At 42.5% G+C, this 20115-nt stretch overlaps 1 protein-coding gene and 1 pseudogene across 2 annotated transcripts; one reads left to right on the top strand and one right to left on the bottom strand.

Moving 5' to 3' along the window:
* Window positions 1-840: 840 nt before the first annotated feature.
* On the bottom strand, window positions 841-3965 carry LOC123090111 (protein FAR1-RELATED SEQUENCE 5-like; annotated as a pseudogene).
* Window positions 3966-4718: 753 nt separating this feature from the next.
* LOC123092222 (ribosome biogenesis protein BMS1 homolog) lies at window positions 4719-19915 on the top strand. Of its 2 annotated transcripts, XM_044513927.1 has the most exons (19): window positions 4719-5000; window positions 5307-5453; window positions 5529-5619; window positions 5715-5833; window positions 8106-8296; window positions 8829-9039; window positions 12016-12253; window positions 12776-12916; window positions 13001-13185; window positions 13510-13612; window positions 13770-13948; window positions 14378-14730; window positions 14939-15032; window positions 15115-15333; window positions 16235-16474; window positions 17025-17234; window positions 18671-18937; window positions 19023-19226; window positions 19309-19915. In XM_044513927.1, the coding sequence occupies exons 1-19, from the start codon at window positions 4866-4868 to the stop codon at window positions 19459-19461; spliced, it is 3480 nt and encodes a 1159-aa protein (XP_044369862.1). In that variant the 5' UTR covers window positions 4719-4865; the 3' UTR covers window positions 19462-19915. The 2 variants fall into 2 exon arrangements, with proteins under 2 accessions (XP_044369862.1, XP_044369861.1); XM_044513926.1 differs by having other exon boundaries at window positions 12776-13185.
* Window positions 19916-20115: the final 200 nt, after the last annotated feature.

The raw sequence follows: 20115 nt of genomic DNA, 5'->3' as shown, positions 1-20115 counted from the left end.
TTTTCTGTGAAATTAAACGCATTATAAGCACTGTAAATATAGGTATCCTCAGTTATCCAACACACAATTGAAGCAGGCTTTTCTCATGTTGTTCAAATAAGAGACTTCTTTTACATGTTTGAAGCAGGCTTTTCTCATGTGGACAAAAACTAGCATGAAAAATAGTTCATTTGAGATTGTATACATTCTGGACGGACACCAAACACTCTAAGAAGCATTTTTAGTCTGTTTTCTTCATGTCATTTTTCTTCTCTTAATTTTTTCTTCAGAGCCTAAGCTATGTTGCTCTACTGACACCGGTCTCCATTGACATCGCAGCCCTTAGGTAGGGACAATGCTTCACTGCATGATCAGGCTCGCTACACTAGTTGCATTTTTGGACAGCCGACGCAGCCTTCAATAATTCACATGTTACAACACTGTGATCATCTTCTTTGCAATACAAGTAGATATATGTTTTCTTCTTTGGTCCAGGTTTTCTTTTGGGCTTGGTTTCTTTCTTCTTCTCATCTGTTTTTGCCTTCTTCTTTTGAGCATCTTCTCACCACTCAAGTAAAGTCTTTCTTCTTTTAGACTTCTCTGTCGGTCGACCTTTCTTCGGCATGCGTACTGGGTTTTGAAGCATGGGTCCCTCCCCGGTATCGTGTGCTACATGTGGGGTAGCCGCTTGTTGCTGATGCGTTGAGCAATTTGGTTGCTTCTGCCTTGGATGTTTTGGCTGTTGTTGCTTTGGTTGAAGTGTGGTTGTTGTTGCTGCATTTGGGGATGTTTTTGCTGATGGGTTGGCCCCCATTGATGCATTATTGCTGGCTGCCCTTCACCTTGTGTTGTGCTCTCATGCTAGGTCGCCTGCTGCTTTTGCGCTTCCCGCTGCTCCGGTAATTCGCCTCTCATGTCTGTAACTGTAATGGGCTCAAGCATATGAGCTGCATCATTTAGTATTTTACAGCAACATCATTGCTACAAGCTTGGGAGGCCAACCATGTGAATTTTCTGCACAACGAGTTGTACTTGAGTGTATTGTTTGAAGGGAGCGTGAAATCAAGAAGATGGCCGCTACCACCCGTTGCTGTTGTTGCTTGTTCTGACCACCTTTCTAGCAAGCAGCGTTGCGGTATAGCTTGGACATTGAGGTGGACCATTACTCCAATGATGTGTGCACATATGATTCCATTCATCTCAAAACAATTGCAGCTACACTCAAATGTCTCTTCTGCCAGCACAACATTCACTGTAACTATCTTGGGGTCTTCATAGTAATTTGAAAAGAGCTCAAATCTCATGCTTCCAATGTCAGGAGAAGGACCTTGGTTCATCACAAACCATGTGGAGGCAGTCACTTCTGCTTGAAACTTGCCAAACATGTTACGGGTGTAGAAACCAACCGGCTGACGCTCAATGATGTACCATGAGTAAAGCAGGGTTGTGGTTGCTGCACCAATGAAAGCTTGATTGTCCTCGCGGTCTAGCATAGTCTCTTGTAGCACCTCATACTGTTGCACAAACCTCCACACCGAGTCTTGAGGATTAACAAATGTCTTGAAGTAGGAGTTTAGTCCCTCTGACCTCCTCGTAGTGCTTGTAAAGGGGAAAAGGCACTTCCGGAAGAACGCTGGAGCCCGAGTGTGACGAGTCTTCCAAATGTTGCATAGATGCCTGTTGTCAACCAAGTCGAAGCAATGTATCATATGCTGCCAATTCTCTTCAAATTCATCAACCGTGTCAGGATCATTGATGCACGTGTAGAAAGCTTGCTCAAAAACCTCATCCCTACTCATTATCCTGCCCAACTTCTCACGCGCTTTTCGTTGGACGTGCCATTTGCAGCATCTATGCACCGTGTTGGGCAGGACTTGAGATATGGCAGTTTCCATGGCCTTGTTCAGTCATAATGTTCAATGGATGTTCATTGTTCATCGCAAGCAACAATTTCTGGAAAACCCACTTGAATGTTTCAATTTTTTCATTTGGCAGCAATGCACAACCCAATATCACCGTTTTGCAAGTGGTAGTTCACTCCAACAATCGGCGCAAACGACATGTTGTATTAATTTGTGCAAAATGTTGTATCAAAAAATATACAGTCTACTTGGGGTACAATGCCCGTGTCCTCCGATCGACCCAAAAGAGCCCTGTGACAAAGTTGGTCTCCTTGTCAACCGTCTTTGCATAGTAGAACCGAGGGTTCTCAGCTTGCCGCCTCTCAAAGTACTGAATTGTGAAATCCATGTCTTGGAGGTTTAGGTTTTGTCGCAACTTGGACCAAAAATTCGAAACATTCCTCTTGACATATGGTAGTATCCTTCTGTCTCCACCACACACCCTTCCAAGCATTCCCATGCACGACAAAGTTGAGAAGTTTACATCATGCATAGTCATTATGAGATCCCTATCTTCTTCCAGGATTTTGCGGTGTGAGCAGTATTAGCGTACAAGCTCCGGCTGTGGCATTAGAGAGTGTGTATGCTCTGCAACAAAATGTGATACAACTCACTTATCACCTTTGATCCCAACAATCAGGTGAGCTTTGCATTCATGTCGCAGCAGCCGATTCTTTTGACGCTTGTTGCTGACATCCATTTGAAACCAATTATGTTTGCTAGATGAGGCTCTTCCCATCGACAGACCTTTAGAAGCAGTGCTACTATCATCTTTACTTTCCGGCTTCCCTGCGTGCACACATTGGAAAACCTTCTTGATAAGTGTCGGAGGACCTTTCTTTTGGCTTTTTTAGAAGCGCCAATGCGTGTACCAAAGCTCATCTCGAATGCATATTCGTTGTAGAATGTCTTGGCATCATCAACAGAGTCAAACTCCATGCCAACATAGGGCATAAGCGGCTGAGATGAAATCTCATCATCCTCTTGATCATCATCATACATCGCAGCAGTTGAGTTGTGCCCGACATCTAAATTCATTCCTCCTCTTTTCACGACATGTGGTTGTGCATTGCTCTGCTCACCTCTTGTCCTTTCACCAGCACCCTATAAGTGCAACAATAGCTAATACATCAGTGATTTTAGTATTAGTACCTTTTTCCTTCTATGCAACAGTATGTAAATGCTCATTTATATCAATTTTTTATTTTTTTTCTCTAGTATATGACAACATACTAATACCAATTTTCACAGAAGTCATTATCATTTTTGTTACTTTTAAAAATCTAAAACAGTCTTCCAATAAAACATAGTAGAAGAAGGAAGAAGCAATCATGCACATATTAGTCCAGGACTTCATTATGGAAACAATGGTTTCTAAATTTTCCAACAACAACGGTCTCAATCTAATGTACCACTGGAAACATCAATCTACGTACCACTTGGAACATCAAGTTTAACACTTCATATTGTTTTTCAACTGCACCACTGGAAACATCAAGCTATGAAACCGAACTTTTGTGAACTTCTTAATTATGCAACAAGGGAATACAAGCATGGAGTTTTCAACTTTTCTGAACTTCAAGCAATGAAACTGAAACTTTTTTCTGAAACTTCTTAATTTCTCTCCAAACATCAAGAAATGGTTTATGAACTTCTTGATTTTTCAACTTTTCTGAACTTCTTTTTTCTTCAACTGCACCATTGGTAATATCAATTTATTGAAACTGAACTTTTCTGAACTTCTTAATTATGCAACATTCTACAATTTTTTTTCTAAATTATCATGAACAATGTACTGAACATTTGCCTGAACATGGATTATGTCAAATTACCAACTGAAGCGCCATTGCAACAAGTTAATACAAGCATGTGTGCTAGGGTTTTCAAGGGACTTACCCAATTTGCAGAGGAATTGACAACGGAAGGCGGGTTTTCTGGGAAGAACATCAGTGGATTTGGGTAGTTGGTCGTAGCAGGTACTTCGTAGCTCACCGGAGTTGGACCTGTCCACCTGGATGCAGCGGATCCATGGGAAGTTGGAGCTAAGACAGAGGCGAGCATATCTCTGTAGATATGTTGCGCCATCGGGGTCGATACAAGGGACGGGGAGACGCGCTGCGATGATTCGGGGCGGCGGTGCACTGCTGGAGTGGTTGCAGAGGTTGAGTTTTGGCGGCGGAGCGGCGCCAGAGGGTGGGCAGCCGTCGCCCGTGATCTGCAGGGTCAGGTGAGGTGCGGTCTGTTTGCCCTTGTCGCATTGCAGCACGAGCCTCGTTGCAACGGTCTGTCGGTAGCAACGACCACACGTGGCCCAGTTTCGATCCGTATCGGATGGCGGGGACGCGTCTGATCGGACAGCCAAGAAGGCGGTTTAAAACTGGCATAAATAAGTCGGCTTATTTGTAGTAGTCGCCATATTTTTTTTAGAAATGGGATCACTTTTTGAATTTGCTTTTTTTGCTTTTTTGGGAAAAATATTTTTTAAATGTAAACTCTTTTTATTTTTGAATTTTTTTAATAGAAAACATTTCAAAAAAAGATTTTAAAACATTTTAGAAATTTTATATTCTTTGAAAGATAAACATAAATAGTAAAAAAGAAAAAAATAAACGAAAAAAACGTAAAAGAAAATAGGAAAAGAAACAGTAATGAAAATCTTTGAATTCAGGCGAAAATGGGCCGGCCTCGTGCGTACGAGTATGTGCGTTTTGACGAGGGTTTGCCGCAGTGAGCGGCAAATAGGAATTTCCCTGGTGGACCCCCCTTGTCCCAAAGCTCTCTCCATCCACCGGGCCAAAAGCCCATCCCGCAGCACAGCCTGCTCACAGCGGTCGGCAACACAGAGCGTATACCGAACAGATCGCTAACACGCAGGCACTAGGCAGCTCCCAAAACCCTCGCCCCCCTTGCGGCGGCCATCAGCTACCCCCCTCTCCGCCGCCGCAAAACCCCCATCAGCAAAGCCGCCGCAAAACCCTCATCACCATGGCTCCGGGGGACACCGGCGTCGAGCAGCCGCGTAAGGCGCATCGCGTGGCCAAGTCGGGCGCGAAGGCGCGGAAGAGGAAGGGCAAAGGCGCCGCCGGCGACGATGAAGGGGGCGAGAGGAAGAACCCCAAGGTACGGATGGGGCCCGCTGTCTCCTGGGTTTCTCTCTCGTAAAGTGTGGGCTTTCTCGCCGCTTGTTTTGTTATCCGTAGATTAGTCAAGTATTCGGCTGGCGAGCATCCTATGCTGGGTGCCTGTAAGAGCCTCGCCTAGGATGAACGATTCTGTTTAGTGCTTGATCGTGGAACATTCCGGTACAAAATATGAATCATGCCCAAATATTCTTGCACTATAAACGATGGTTACCGTTTCTTTATTCCTTTTTCCTATCTGGTTTTGGAGGCTTTCGTTTAATTAGACTGCAATGCCTTCTCCCAGGCTTTTGCCTTCCGTTCAGCAACAAAGGCGAAGCGGCTACAATCTCGGTCAGCAGAAATTGAACAACGTCGTCTCCATGTGCCAATCATGGATCGCTCAATTGGGGAACCACCTCCTTTTGTTGTTGTAGTCCAAGGACCTCCGCAGGTATGATATGGCTCTTGAATGAAAATGGTGCCTATGTATTCTTCTCTGACCATTAGCTTACTTCAAATCGATCAGGTTGGAAAGTCGCTGCTGATAAAATGTCTAGTAAAGCACTACACTAAACAAAACTTGTCAGATGTCCGTGGTCCCATCACGGTTGTATCAGGTTAATGAATCTTTCACATCTCATACTTAAACAGTGGACAATGCTCTTCAAATTAACCAGATTATTGGGAATATTTATATATTTGTTACATATAGGTAAAAGCAGGAGGGTGCAGTTCTTGGAGTGTCCAAGTGATATCAATGGAATGATCGATGCGGCTAAAATAGCAGATCTTGCTCTGCTGCTTATTGATGGTAGCTATGGATTTGAGATGGTATGTTGTCAAAGCTGTTATTCTTATAAATACTCGTAGGCCTGTTAAGTTGTTTAGCAGACATTAGGGCTCACGACATAAATATGCTTCGTGGATTTAGATGCACCTTAGGAGCACATACCCACCGACTTCTATTCTTACAAAGAGATTCGATAAAAGGCCGCATCTTACTCCCCTTGGATAAAATGCCCCACCTTACTTCATAAATTATAATCGATAGCGAGCCCCCTTATGCTTCGTGGATTTAGATGCACCAAGAGCTCCATTCATGTGAGTCCTCCATCGGGTCAGGATCCCTAGTGCTGCACCAAACTCTCAGGGAACCGAACTCTTCACTGTACTCCACTCGCACAAGCTCCAATAAATTGCTGCTCCACTTTCTTCAGTTCAGTTGGGGCAAAACAAGCAACCGACCAACACACATGACTAGTGATTGATGGAATATGTAACAGTACATGCAGACCATCTATGATCGCACTATGCCATTGCTGTTGATTGATGAATCTCTACCTAATAATAAAGCACGGTGGGTTTCTGTCGTCCGTCACCCTTATATTTGCAAAAAAATCCCTGCAGTTTGTTGAAATCAACCCGCAGTCCATCTTTAAGTCATACCGAACCGTTTTTTAGTTTTCTCAGAAACCCCCCTGAGATTTTAGGTAATCAACCCGCCGTACATATTTAAGTCATACGAATCGTTTTTTTTGTGTTTTAACAGTAAACCCCCTGACCTTTCGGTTAATCAATCCGCAGATTATCTAAAACAAAATTATCCATATCTTTTAAATCGTAACTCCGATTTTAACATATTATATATGAAATTTGATTAGAAAAATGTGTGGAATCCAAATATATTGTTACTTTTAGCTGTTAAATATTTCTAAACTATTAATTTGGATGCAAACTTAATTTATAGTGCACGGTCTGGGTTTTTTTCCGCACTCGTGGCGATCCAAATTGCAAATAAACACACATTAAAACCAGATTGAGAGGGAAAAACATTGATAACCACGCATGCACAACTCTGAAAAAACTCGCGGGAAAAAACAACATTTTTCTCATCTTATTCTCAGCGATAGTGTGCGTGCGAGCGCGCGCGCGCGCGTGTGTTTGTGTGTATGTGTGTGAGAGAGAGACGCCTTAGGACTGACCACATTCAAATGCGTATTCGTTGTGTGAGCATTGAGACCACCGCCGGGAACACAAATGTGATGCCATTTTAAAATAAAGAACGTCTACGTATCAAGGTCTCGAGTCGTGGTTATTGGGTTAAGAGCGTGTGTGTTTTTCTGTCCCGTTGCAACGCACGGGCTCTTTTGCTAGTTATACCAATTGTCTGTGGTCCTTTCCTCCTTCTATGTCTTGGTGAAGATGACATATAATGCTATCAGCGACTAGCTGTGGCAGAGTGCCATGTCACCTGTCGCCACAGTTCTCTCCTTGGTCAGGGTGCATGACAAGGGAAGTTCTCGCCGCAGTTGGTCGAGCTTGGGGAGAAGGCGGCGGGGATGAGAGTGCAGTGAGAGGGTTGGAGCTGACGAAGATAAAGGGTGTTTGCCTTCCCCGTGGCTTTTGGATAGAAACCCCATGCGTTGCCACGGTATTGGAGATTTGATTTCTGAATATTATATTGATTATAAATTCAGCAAGATTTAAATATGTGAGAAGTTTTTGCAGCAAATAAACAATAATCTTAACATAAAAATTTAAACATGTCACACTTAAATGTAAAGGAGTTAAAACCCACTTAGAATACACTATTGCATGTTGCATGCATGGTAGGGAGGCTATCATGTCCAGATCAGACGGTTACTAGTGAACCAAGGTAGCAAATCTAACAGCTAAAACAATTTTGACGAGGTGGCTCAAGAGCTGGAAAATAGCAATCAATGTTTGCTAGTGGGGTTTGCCTATATATCTATATACATACTCAAAAAGGCATTCTATCACGCTAAAAGTAAAATGGGTCACTAGATCAATTACAAAGTGAGATGGGAATTTTCTCAAGGTCAAAGTAAGATAGGATGTTTTAGAAAATCCCACTTCTCTTACACATTAGGCTAAATGCTTTATTACGGTTATTAGATTTCCTGTCCATGACTATTTTGTCCCTTTTTCATGGCTCGGTGTTCAACATGTTAATTCTCCAGATCTCAGTTTGTTAATTCCTACCAATTGGTGAAGCTGACCTGTTGTTTTGATCTATGTTTATCTGTTAAATCTTTTCTGTTAACATTGTACTAAAACTACCCAAATGAAACCTTGTATCCAGGATACATTCGAGTTCCTTAATATCATGCAAGTGCATGGATTCCCCAAGGTAATGGGAGTGCTTACACATCTTGATCAATTTAAAGATGTAAAGAAACTCAGGAAAACTAAGCAGCGCCTTAAGCATCGATTCTGGGCTGAGATAAAGGAGGGAGCGAAACTGTTCTACTTATCTGGTCTCATTCATGGAAAGTAAGTTTCTGTAAAGTTGGTATTTCATTGTTCAGACTCTTAGTTTGTAGGTAAATAACTGGAAATGTGATCCATGGGACATGGTAATTTATTTTAAGCCAATTCGAGCTCACTGCTCGCCATATCATAACGAAATACTATGCAGTACTAGGTGATTTCCCGTGCGTTGCTGCGGAATTTAAAGATTAACTTTGGATAAATTTTGTATGAACGAAATGACCTAAATCAAAAGTTATTATTTTCAGAAGTAATTGTGTGTGAACAAATAGTTTGCATGTACGCTGGACCATTGAAGATGGACCAATTAAATTGAGGTATGCATGTGCTAGAAAATAGTTTTAGTGGATGATGACGTGGCACATTTGGTGATGTGGAGGGCTGCATATTGAGAGAATTAGAGTTAGTGGGGATCAACTATTTAGGTATACTATGCAATATGCATTGGCTTCTATGCTGCAGCTTCATGACATGGCTGTACATTAACCTGGATTTTTAACTTCCGTACTCCTACCACTTGTTCAATTCTGTGCAGATACACAAAAAGAGAAGTCCATAATCTTGCAAGGTTTATATCTGTTATCAAGCCCATCCCTTTGAGTTGGCGAATGGCACATCCTTACTTGTTAGCAGATAGATTCGAAGATGTAACTTCGTCAGAAAGTGTGCGCTTGAATAGGAAATGTGACAGAAAAATAACGCTGTATGGTTACCTTCGTGGATGTAACATGAAAAGAGGGACCAAGGTAACATTTAAACATATGCCTTTTCTTTCATCATTGCTGAACTTTGATTTGAATTAGGGATTAACTTATTTGTGCAAAGGCTATTATACTTCATAACAGGCATTATTACTCCCACGATTGAGTTAATATAGAATTCATCGATACAGTTTACATTTGGACTTAGTTGAATAGCTCAAAAATGGAGGTAAAGAACAAGATCTTACTTTTCAGTAAGCATGAATTTGATTTGGGTGAACCTACAGAAATTACTATTCGATAATTAATTATTGTTCAGTTTGAAATTGACTAGATGGAATGCATAGCACTATTTTCATTAACTGTACCAGACATCGCTCAATCTGTTTAAAAGGGCAACCTGGTGCATGTAGCTCCCGCTTGCGCAGGGTCCAGGGAAGGGTCCGACCACTTTGGGTCTACAGTACGCAGCCTTTCCCTACATTTCTGTAAGAGGCTGTTTCCAGGACTTGAACCCATGACCTCATGGTCACAAGGCAGCAGCTTTACCACTGCGCCAAGGCTCCCCTTCTCGCTCAATCTGTTTCAAAATAAAAAATGTGTGCAGTTTATCTCTCGGTCATTTTATTTCAACTTCAGCAGCAGCTGAATAATACAGAGCTTTTATTAATGATTTGAACTCCTGACTTGCAACCAAAGGAAACAAACCTTTTACTAAGCCATATGCTATATTGCTATGAGCAAGTTACTTTTGTGCATTCACACACAGTAGAAACAAGCATCCCCGTGCTCCACAACTCCTTTAACACTAAAGTGTTGAATGATTTAAGTGGGTGATTGAGTATTCTATGAAGTGGTTATAAGCTTATAACTGGGGAAAAAAATTCACATATTAGGTAGCCAGATTACTTTTGTGATGTCTTATGCATTATTGATTACTCCTTCCGTGCCTATTTACATGGTGCACACGTATTTTGAGATTCAACTTTGACCATCAATTTGACCAATAAAATGTGGTATATGTCAAAAAAAATGTACCATTTAATTTGTATTAAAATGTAGTTTTAAATGGTATACTTTTAAGTTTTAACATATAATTGATATATTATTGCTGAAAATGATGATCAAAGTTCAATCATGAAAAACGAGGATGCCATGTAAGGTGGCGTTTGGTTGTGTGGCTATCCACCAGAGGGACAGGGATAGCCAATTTTCAAAGGGATGCCACTCGTTTGGTATACAAGGGACAAGGGATGGGGATAGCCAGATTTGAGAGAATATTCCTGTAAAACTTGGTTGACGAGAGTCGCGAGAATTTCGCGGATGAGGGCAGCCACCGCGTGCGCTAGTGCGAAACGTTTTCTTTTTTATCTCACCCCTCCACGAGCGAACAGAGTCCTAGCCTAATCCTCACCTGTAGCTCACGAACACACGAAGCGGCGGTGTTGATTTGGATCGGGGCTGTTGGAGTTGTGTCGAATATTGTGTACAAGGTAGGTTATAGTTGGACTTATAGTTGTATTGTGTTTACAGGGTATGGAGTCGTGTCCAAGTAGGACACTTGTATCCTAGGCCTCTCTTATATAGCGGGGGTAGACACACGATGTAACCTATGCCAACATAATAGCACAGGCGCGCAAGGGGGAGCCGGCGGCATGTGCCGGCGCCCGGGTGGCCGGTGTGCGGTATTGTGACGGTGTCACGGGGAGGAGCGCCCGTAGTCAGGCCCCGGGGATGTAGCCATATCGGTGAACCTCGTTAACAAATCTCGGTGTCGGGCTCGTGTGATTGCTTGGTCCTCGGATGATCGACGGTATGCCTCGAATTTATTCTAACAAGTGGTATCATGAGCTAGGTTGTTCGGAGGTTGTTGTGTTGATTTAGAGGAAGAGCGGGGCGTAAACGTGCAAGCTGACTGCGATTTGTTCCAAGCCTCGACGAGATGCGATCGGAATCAGAGGCGTCAGGCGAGTCGTGCGGCGGTGGATCGATGGATTGATCGGGCGAGCGTACTCGAGGCGCACGCTGAGATCGCTGGCGCCTGGCGGCCTATCCTGCAGGCAAGCCCAGGCGGGGCAGGCCGAGCAAGCCCCAAGTGGGGCTGCGGCCCGTGCAGCTGGGCAGGCCGAGGCGTGGCAGCATGAGCAGGATGGCTGGTGAAGCAGGCACGCAGGAAAGCGCTACGAAGCAGCGAACCGTGTGATTTGTTTGAGAAAAAAAAAGAGGACCGAGTCCTTGTGTGCGACGCGGACGAAGGCAGCAGATCAATGGGGAAGGAAAATCCATCAAACGATACGTATTCTGTGAATAGTATGGCATTGGCAGGACAAGGCAATAGCTAGCGTCGGGAGTTGTGCCCGGGAGCTACATGAAAGACCAAGTTTGGTTGGATTTTGCTATTAGTACATGGGGGTGTACCTCATTAGGTTTTGCTCGTGTACTTGGGGCATTGCAGTGGAAGCTCAGTCAATTTTTCACAGCGTCAGTCATACGAAGAATCATGACGCCATCGGGCATCGGGTTTGAGGTGGAGAAGTTCAACGGAACAGAAAACCTTGGGTTATGGCAGAAAAGGGTGAAAAATTTGTTGGCACAAGAGGGATGCTCGAAGGCGTTGCAGGAAGTCATGTCAGCTGTGATGGATGGAAATTTCGTGGAAGACGATTTGGGAGCCTTGAGCGTGTCGAGCAGTCGGATAATTTCGGCTGGGTCGGACTAGGCAGTCTGACGGATCGACATGGATGTCGGTTGGTACAGAAGACGGTGGTGGGATCGGCGACAGCGACATAGGAGCGTGATGCTGATGGTGACCGACTTCTGGGGCGTGGAAACACGTGGCACAGGCCTGAGTGCTTGTGTGGCTTCGACAAGGCTATGGCGCGGGGTTGATTCAAGACGGCGTACGCATGAGAGCTTGAAGTCGACGAGGCGCAGGGTGGCACGTACAACCACCATAGGAGCGTGATGCTGATGGTGACCGACTACTTTTTTGGATGCTAACACCTGCAGTAATTTGTGCAGGTGCATATCACAGGAGCAGGTGATTTCAGCTTGTCTGGTGTGACAAGTTTGGCTGATCCCTGCCCTTTGCCATCGGCTGCAAAGAAGCGAGGACTACGTGACAAGGAGAAGCTGTTCTATGCCCCAATGTCTGGTCTTGGGGATCTCCTGTATGACAAGGATGCGGTGTACATCAACATCAATGATCATCTTGTTCAGTTTTCAAACACTGATGACAACAATGCATCTAAGAAACAAGGTACGACCAGCATGTTAAACTATAAATACCTGAATTTGGTCCCCTCCACTGTGATTGCCTGCAATTGGAGTTTTTTCATGTATGCTTGTTCAGGATAATAGTTTTTTATGAAAAATGACCATGAATAAACATGCTTTGGTTAACAAGGATATTTTAATGCCAAATTGGAAACTCAATTGATTGCTGATATTGTGTCGCTGACCTGGTATTGCATTCCAATAATGTTGTGGCTTATGAGTGTTGCTGAGACATAGATTGCAAAGTGAGGCTGGCTGCTACATAGTTGCTGCTTGTGCCTCAGGAAAATAATCCGAGTAGAGAAACTTTTGCTGGTGGACCAGTTATTTGACTAAATTGCCCCTGTAATATCTTTATGGTTTTCCGATCATTCCATATAGTGCCATATGACTATTACAGAGCTTCTGAAAGTGTGTGCGACTTTCCTTTAATATAATATTTATCTGTAATAGTTTATCACATATCTATGCTTAATTATTTGCTGGGCTGCTGACCATGCTACAGGGAAAGGTAATGATGTCGGTGTGGCTCTAGTAAAAACTCTTCAGAACACCAAATACTCCCTTGATGAGAAGTTAGATCAGAGTTTTATAAATTTCTTCGGCAGACGGCCTGCTGCTCAGTCCGAAGACAGTGACATGACAGGCAATGCCATTTCTTCAAGACATAATGACCAGGGAGAAGCTAACATTTTGGCACAAGTAGGTGGTAATAACCTTAGTAGTGCAGGTACCCTGGAGAGCAATGGGCACTCTTCTTCTGAGTGCTCTAGTGATAGTGAAGGTGACAATGATGATGACATTCAGCCAAGTGATCATGGCGTTGACTTGAGAGAAGAAGTGGAATTTTGCAATGGAAGAATGAGGCGAAAAGCTGTGTCAGCTAATTTTCAAGATGTTGATGATGATGATGAGGTTTACCATTTGCCCTTAGTATCAATGCATATCAGTTGATAGCTTTCTTTCTCTTGTTTTGTGTTACATACTTAGTTTATGTTCCTTTTACTTCCCACAAATGCTTTATATTTAAGAAATAATTGTTGAACATGCATTTATTTGTGAAATGTAACCCACCCAGGCAACCTCTAAGACCATAGCTTGGTATTAGTTTTTCCTAAGTTCACCTGTCAATATAAAGTGGCATTTTGTAGGCATGAACTCGTTTTTTAATGCTTCTACGGCACTATGGGTTTTCAGTCTGAGTCTGTAAATTTTTTTTAACCTTGTTTTGAAATACAGGGTTCTGATAACGAAGATGATAGTCATAATGAAGATTCTGACGATGACCACCTATCTGAAGGTTCTTTATCATCAGATGGTAGTGGAGAAGCTCTTGATTCAGGTAGGAACCAATTTCACACGCATATCTTACCTCATGCACCCAGCAATCCCTGCACATACATATTAGTTATGCTAATTTCTTTGCTGAACCAATTTCCTTAAGAATAAAGCACTGACTATTTTGTTTTGACATTTCAATTCTAACCTTTTTTATTTAGATGATGGAACTGAAAACACTTCGAAGTGGAAAAAATCTTTACTTGCTAGAACACTGGCCAGACGGAGTGCCAGTCTAATGCAACTTGTATATGGGCAAGCTTCAGCAGAACTAGACAATGATAGCGGCGAAGAAGGTAGCTCTGATGAAGAAATTTTTGTACCAAAAGGACAAAAAAAGGTAATTGTGTGTTGCATGCATGATAATGAACGGTAGACGAGGTATCTTATCTTCTCTAGGATAGATTATCCACGATCTCTGGTTTGATAGCCTTATTGGATCAGAAATAGGTCAACAGAGAAGGGACTTCAATAGACCCTTGTTTTTCCTTATTATACTTCAGCCATCTGTATGCTGGGGGCAAAGAAAGTAGTGCCCAACTGCACTCTTTCTTTTTGCTATCATTTTTATAGTTCTCATGGTCACAATATTTATGAAGGTACACACACTATGCAGTGCTAATATATGTTCATGTGAGCATTTTACCTTCTCTGTTTTATGGCGTGATGGTTTACCTGGAGAATCTACTATAGTGCACAGAGTTCTACATATCTTGCTAGTTTTGTTATTAGTGTGAATCAATAGATGACTTCGTTTTGTGATTCACAGCAAGTAAAGAATGAATTACCAAGCTTTGATGATATTGATGCTGAGGATTGCTCTAAGTTCTTGAAAGTGGAGCTACGTGATTGGTCTAACGAAGATCTCATCAAAAGCACTCGTGACCGTTTTGTGACTGGAGATTGGTCAAAAGCTTCTCTGAGAGGACGCGAGGTAGATGAAAATGGAGAGGGTGATGAAGAAATCGATGGTGATTTTGAAGATCTGGAAACTGGTGAGGTGCACAAGAGCCAGGCTGCTGAAAGTGCAGCTGGGAAGCCAGGTGTTCACAAAGAAGACGAACTAAAAGTTGAAGAACTAAGACTCAAGAAGCTTGCGCTTAAAGCAAAATTTGATTCAGAATATCCTTAATACGTGATCGTTTTATCCTTATTTATTTCTCTTTCGATTTGCAGTTTGTTCTTGACGCTCTTTTGCTTGCCTCTTGGACTGGAACAGCACCTCCGTGATCTGTTTATTTTGACCGGTTTCTTGAACTTTTTTTATTTGACTAGAAATTAGAAATGCATTGTTGCTCATTTCTTGTTTCATTCCTTGACTGAAACCTACATATGATGGATCGGACCTCTCTGGCGAGGAAGTTGATAACGAGAAGAAGAAATCGAAAAGAGAGCAATCTGACGCAGGGGGCTATTTTGACAAAGTATGTTGTGCCATTCTCTGCCCTTTTCAGCTCTGCTCCTGAAAAAAGAAAGGAGACTGATCTAGCTTTTGTATCTTTTCAGTTGAAGGAGGAAATTGAACTCCGCAAGCAAATGAATATATCTGAACTCAATGATCTGGATGAGGATACCCGAGTAGAAATTGAAGGATTTAGGACTGGTACTTACGTCAGATTAGAGATACATGGTGTGCCGTATGAGCTAGTTGAGCATTTTGATCCTTGCCACCCCATTCTTGTTGGTGGTATTGGCCTCGGTGAGGAGAACACTGGATATATGCAGGTCAGCCATTTTATATTTACTTCCAGTTTTCTTGATCAGTAGCTTACGGAATTGAAATATGCTGGTGCAGTTACTTGTTGTTGGAACTATGAGTACTCTACATAACTGTAAAATAATGTTACATGGAGCTTTCAACCTTCCACATTTACATCACGTGTAAATTTTATCGCGGCAATCAGAAGGAAAAAGTGGAACAGATCTTGACTGATTATTTGGCGGTTTAGATTATAGTGCCGCAGATTAGTCAAATCTGGATGTTAGAGTTAACCTAGTTGCATGTGAAGTACACCTCCATTCCAAGTTACAGAGTTACAGTGAAAACTTGGTGGATGCTAAGAGTTTTCAGAAAGTCTTGAAAACTGCAGTATTTGAGGAGGGTGATATTCTAGTCATACGTGCAATCGCAAGTTGAAAATCATATTCATATGGGAGATACATAAAAACAAATCAGCATGAATATTGATGTTTACTCCCTCTATCCATATATATAGGGCCTAATGCATTTTTCGAGCCTAACTTTGACCACATATTAGAGCAATAATATATGACATGCAAGTTACACAGAGCATACTGTCAAATTCGTGTGTGGAAGGAGCTTCCAATGATATAACTTTCACATTGTACATCTCATGTACTATTCATCTTATCAATAGTCAAAGGTAATCTCGAAAAATGCATTAGGCCCTATATATATGGATGGAGGGAGTAACTATTTTTGTCTTCCAGTGGATATTTTGCCCTAGCTTTCTGTATGATGTTTAATGAACACTATCCACTTTTGAATTATAAATATGTGTGCTGTAGCATCTAACAGGCAATTGCAGTGGGTCATTTGGTTCATCTTTATTATACTGGCGGTGACCCACAATTTCACATATTACCCTGTTTGTTGTTGATACAGGTTAGCTTGAAGCGCCACAGATGGCATAGGAAAGTGTTGAAGACAAAAGACCCAATTGTTGTCTCTATTGGTTGGAGACGTTTCCAAACAACGCCTGTATATGCAATAGAGGATCGAAATGGCCGGCACCGCATGCTCAAGTACACACCAGAGCATATGCATTGCTTTGCTATGTTTTGGGGGCCACTGGCTCCACCAAAAAGCGGTGTACTAGCAGTCCAGAGTCTTTCCAGCAATAAGGTACATTCATTGATGAGTTCACACCAGTCCATAGATGGTTAGTGGCAAATAAGAAAAAATATGCTTGGTGTGACATTTAGGCATGTTATTTTCTAGCAAATGTTCCTGTTTTTAATATCCTCAAGAGACAGTGATAATCAAAATCAGAGGCTATCATAGTCGCAGACAAGTAAGTGACAACAGCCTAGTATCATAATCATCTAATCACAACCAAATCGAATGGAATCTTCAATTGTTGTGTTGCCAAGGCCCTGACTTATGTCCCCGACTTTATTTTCTCCACGTTTCATGCTTTCTCTTCTAAGACAAAAGTTGAACTCGCCATTTCTCTGAAGAAGTTAGGCACTATGAATGCCACGGAAAGCTAGTCAGGAGTGACCATCATTTTATTGGATGGACATGTTCACTAAGTGTCTGTCACTGTAACATGCATCTCGGAGTTTCAGTTTGCACTACTTGATAATAGTTTGTAGTTTCATTCTGTTTTAGCAATAGTCATTTTAGTATATTTACTGATATGCTTTGCAATGATGCTTGCACATTCACGCAGGTACCATTTAGAATTACTGCAACTGGTTGGGTTCAGGAATTCAACAATACTGCCCGAATTATGAAGAAGATCAAGCTCACAGGCGCACCATGCAAGATATTTAAGAAAACTGCCTTAATTAAAGGGATGTTCACATCTGATTTAGAGGTTGCTAGGTTTGAAGGTGCAGCAATTCGGACAGTAAGTGGAATCCGAGGACAAGTTAAGAAGGTAATGCCTGAAAGGGCTTGCTTGAATAATCCGTGGTAGTTATTTATAGCATCTTATGATTTGATGAATCTAATGGTCTAATTTTTGCCTCCACAATTTCTATTTTTATATTGTTGCATTGTCTTTGGCCTTGTAATGGACATGTAAGATGTAACAGCACACCAAGTGGCCTGGCTAGGAAACAGACCTTTTGCATACACATTTTTCTCCTCTCCTTCATCAAACCAAATTGAAGATCTTGAGAATGACCAACTATCGTCTCATGGGCTAGGTTTATAGCTAAACTCCCAAGTTTTAGTAGTTCTTAACTAGAACCTTTTAGCTTTTCGGGGACGCCAATGGAAGTGATAACTGTAACAGAACCTTGAAAACTACGACTGGACATTATAAAACTCTCAATCCGTCCTTATCTTCTAGCACATTACAAATATATTTGAGTTACTCTACCCCTAGTAAGTTGATGCCTAAAAAGGCGGACAGTAACAAGGCGTTTCATAGAAATCTAGTAATGTGCATCCAAATGCATATAATATTGGATGTACGGCTGTCAACCAGCTGAACCAGAGCAAATACAACCAAACTCAGCTTGAGCTTGTTTTTTTACCATGAGCGGATTAACCCAAAGGGTAACTCAGACTCGGCTCGTAAAACCTCGGGTTGGGTCGCTGAGGACTCGACAAAGCTTGAGCTTTGCTTTACTCAGGCTCTTGGAGATCATCGTTATCTTCTGACCAGAACATTTGCTCAGAAACTAGGCACTGGTCTACTAAAGAAATGTTGCAAACCTAATTTTCATAGATGGTACCGCAACTTCAATCTTCTGCAGTGGCCAAGGTGGGACTAAACTGGGCACCAGGCTGTGCAGGCTGTGTTTCGCTGTTTGCTGCAGGGAGCATTCAACGTGAATGATCCATAATGGGCTGCAAAGAGACTGTCATGGGCCAATTGAAGAATGTTCACGGGCTAGTCCAAGGAGGTTGTAGGCAGCGAATTGAGTTGTAACATCCAAGTTAGAATCTGTTGGCGTTAGAAACAACTGGGTCTTAATAACACGGGCTAAATGGATGTATCTAGCACTTACATCCATTTCAGCATCAATTAATATGGGACGGTGGGAGTATCATTTTAGATTTTGGTAAGTTAGCAACTTCAGAACTGTGTGGGCTAGTTTAGGTGTTATTTGTAGCTCTAAGAAAACTAATAAATAATAAAGGAAGTGAAAAAACGTGCGCCATGTGGGCACCCCTATTGATGTATGTTTATTAGTAGATTGGAATCTTATCTGGATTCTGTGTAAGCACATTAGTTTGTTTTTGCTGTTGGAGAGGAAACTTCAAGGTCAATCTGGACTATGGAAACCCTGAAGCTGACAAATTCATCATTTTTCTGGTAATTTAAATATTCAAATGTAGGCACTAAATAGTATTCTGTTACAGGCAGCAAAGATCGAACCAGGAGATGCATTAAGGAGAAAAGGGGAAAATACGGAAGGCATTGCGAGGTGCACATTTGAGGACAAAGTTCTTATGAGTGATATTGTCTTCATGCGAGCATGGATCAACGTTGAAGTTCCCACCTACTGTAATCTTGTGACCACTTCTCTTCAACCCCGAGATCAGATGTGGCAAGGCATGAGAACCACTGCTGAGTTGCGGAAGGCACACAACATACCTATTCCACACAACAAAGACTCGGTTTACAAGGTTCTGAGCTTTAATTTCTTGTCAGGAACCCTTTCTCGCTCTTAATATCCTATTTTACCATCTCTTTGACATGTTATCATGGCAGGGTATTGAGCGGAAAGTGCGGAAGTTCAACGCCATAGAGGTCCCTAGAAAACTGCAACCTTTGCTTCCTTTTAAATCAAAGCCGAAGGATAGACCTAAGGGCAAGAAAGGATCAGCTGTGGACATGATACCAGAGATTATGAATATTGGCGAGAAGAAGATACATGGAGCTCTTCAACAGTTGCATCTGTTAAAGCATGAAAAGGTGGCATGTTATGTGCACATGAGCATATTCTTACTTGATGCATTGTTGTGCGTGGTGCTTATCATCCGCTTGATTTATGCAGACGAGGAAGGAGAAAATCAAGCGCGGGCTGCAGAAGAAAGCTCACGAGGCGCAGAAAGCCAAGACGGATGAGATAACGAGGAAGCGGCAGAGGGAAGATAGGCGTGAGAGATACAGGGAAGAAGATAAGAAAAAGAAGCGCGCCCGAAAGTAGGCGCGGAAGATACAAGGGGTCTTTGTCTGCACGCCCGTTCCCATGACATAGAAGCATCAGCCAGAGGGCACTGTCTCTTACCCAAGACATGTTACTCCACTGGCACGGCTGGCAGTAGACGACTCATGAACCTCTAGTAGCGATCTAGTTGAAGATGCATGTGATATTGCTAGTCACCCGCAAAAAGTTATGGCCAGTGACACCATGTTCACCGATAAGTGTGTACCTCCGTGAATTTTGTCGCCCTTACGAGTGACTAGCTGGGATCGTATGTTGAATTGTCAAGTTGAGAGACAGAACAGTTGGCCAATTTTGTTTCGTCAGGTTTTGTAACGGTGGAGCTTTGAGAGTTGTTGACATTGGTTCTGATTGGCTGGTGGTTCTGTACACGTGGACCTGCCCTTGTACGTTCTTTTGCATGCAACGTTTACGTATATGGCCATATGGGTTCCTATTTCCTTGTTGCCTGATCCTTTCTCATTCAGATGCTCTGAGCTGAACTAGCTTTTCTGTGGACAGACGGGGCGCCGTGTCCGATCCCGTTGTTGCGCACACGTGTGAACTGTCACAGCGAAATCAAACCCAAGCACGCCAACCCTCGTTCATCGTTGTAATTGTTTCCGGCAATGAAAGCTACTGTTCGGAAAAACGTGC

Source organism: Triticum aestivum, chromosome 4B, assembly GCF_018294505.1.
Source record: "Triticum aestivum cultivar Chinese Spring chromosome 4B, IWGSC CS RefSeq v2.1, whole genome shotgun sequence".
NCBI lineage: Eukaryota > Viridiplantae > Streptophyta > Magnoliopsida > Poales > Poaceae > Triticum > Triticum aestivum.
This window is presented reverse-complemented; position numbering and strand designations above follow the sequence as displayed.

What these genes read in the sequence shown, in the direction of transcription:
- LOC123092222 (XM_044513926.1), top strand. Translation starts at nt 4,866, where the DNA reads ATGGCTCCGGGGGACACCGGCGTCGAGCAGCCGCGTAAGGCGCATCGC. An exon ending in TAGTCCAAGGACCTCCGCAG is followed by an intron (nt 5,454 to 5,528) that starts GTATGATATGGC and finishes CAAATCGATCAG; the next exon opens with GTTGGAAAGTCGCTGCTGAT. An exon ending in TCCCATCACGGTTGTATCAG is followed by an intron (nt 5,620 to 5,714) that starts GTTAATGAATCT and finishes TGTTACATATAG; the next exon opens with GTAAAAGCAGGAGGGTGCAG.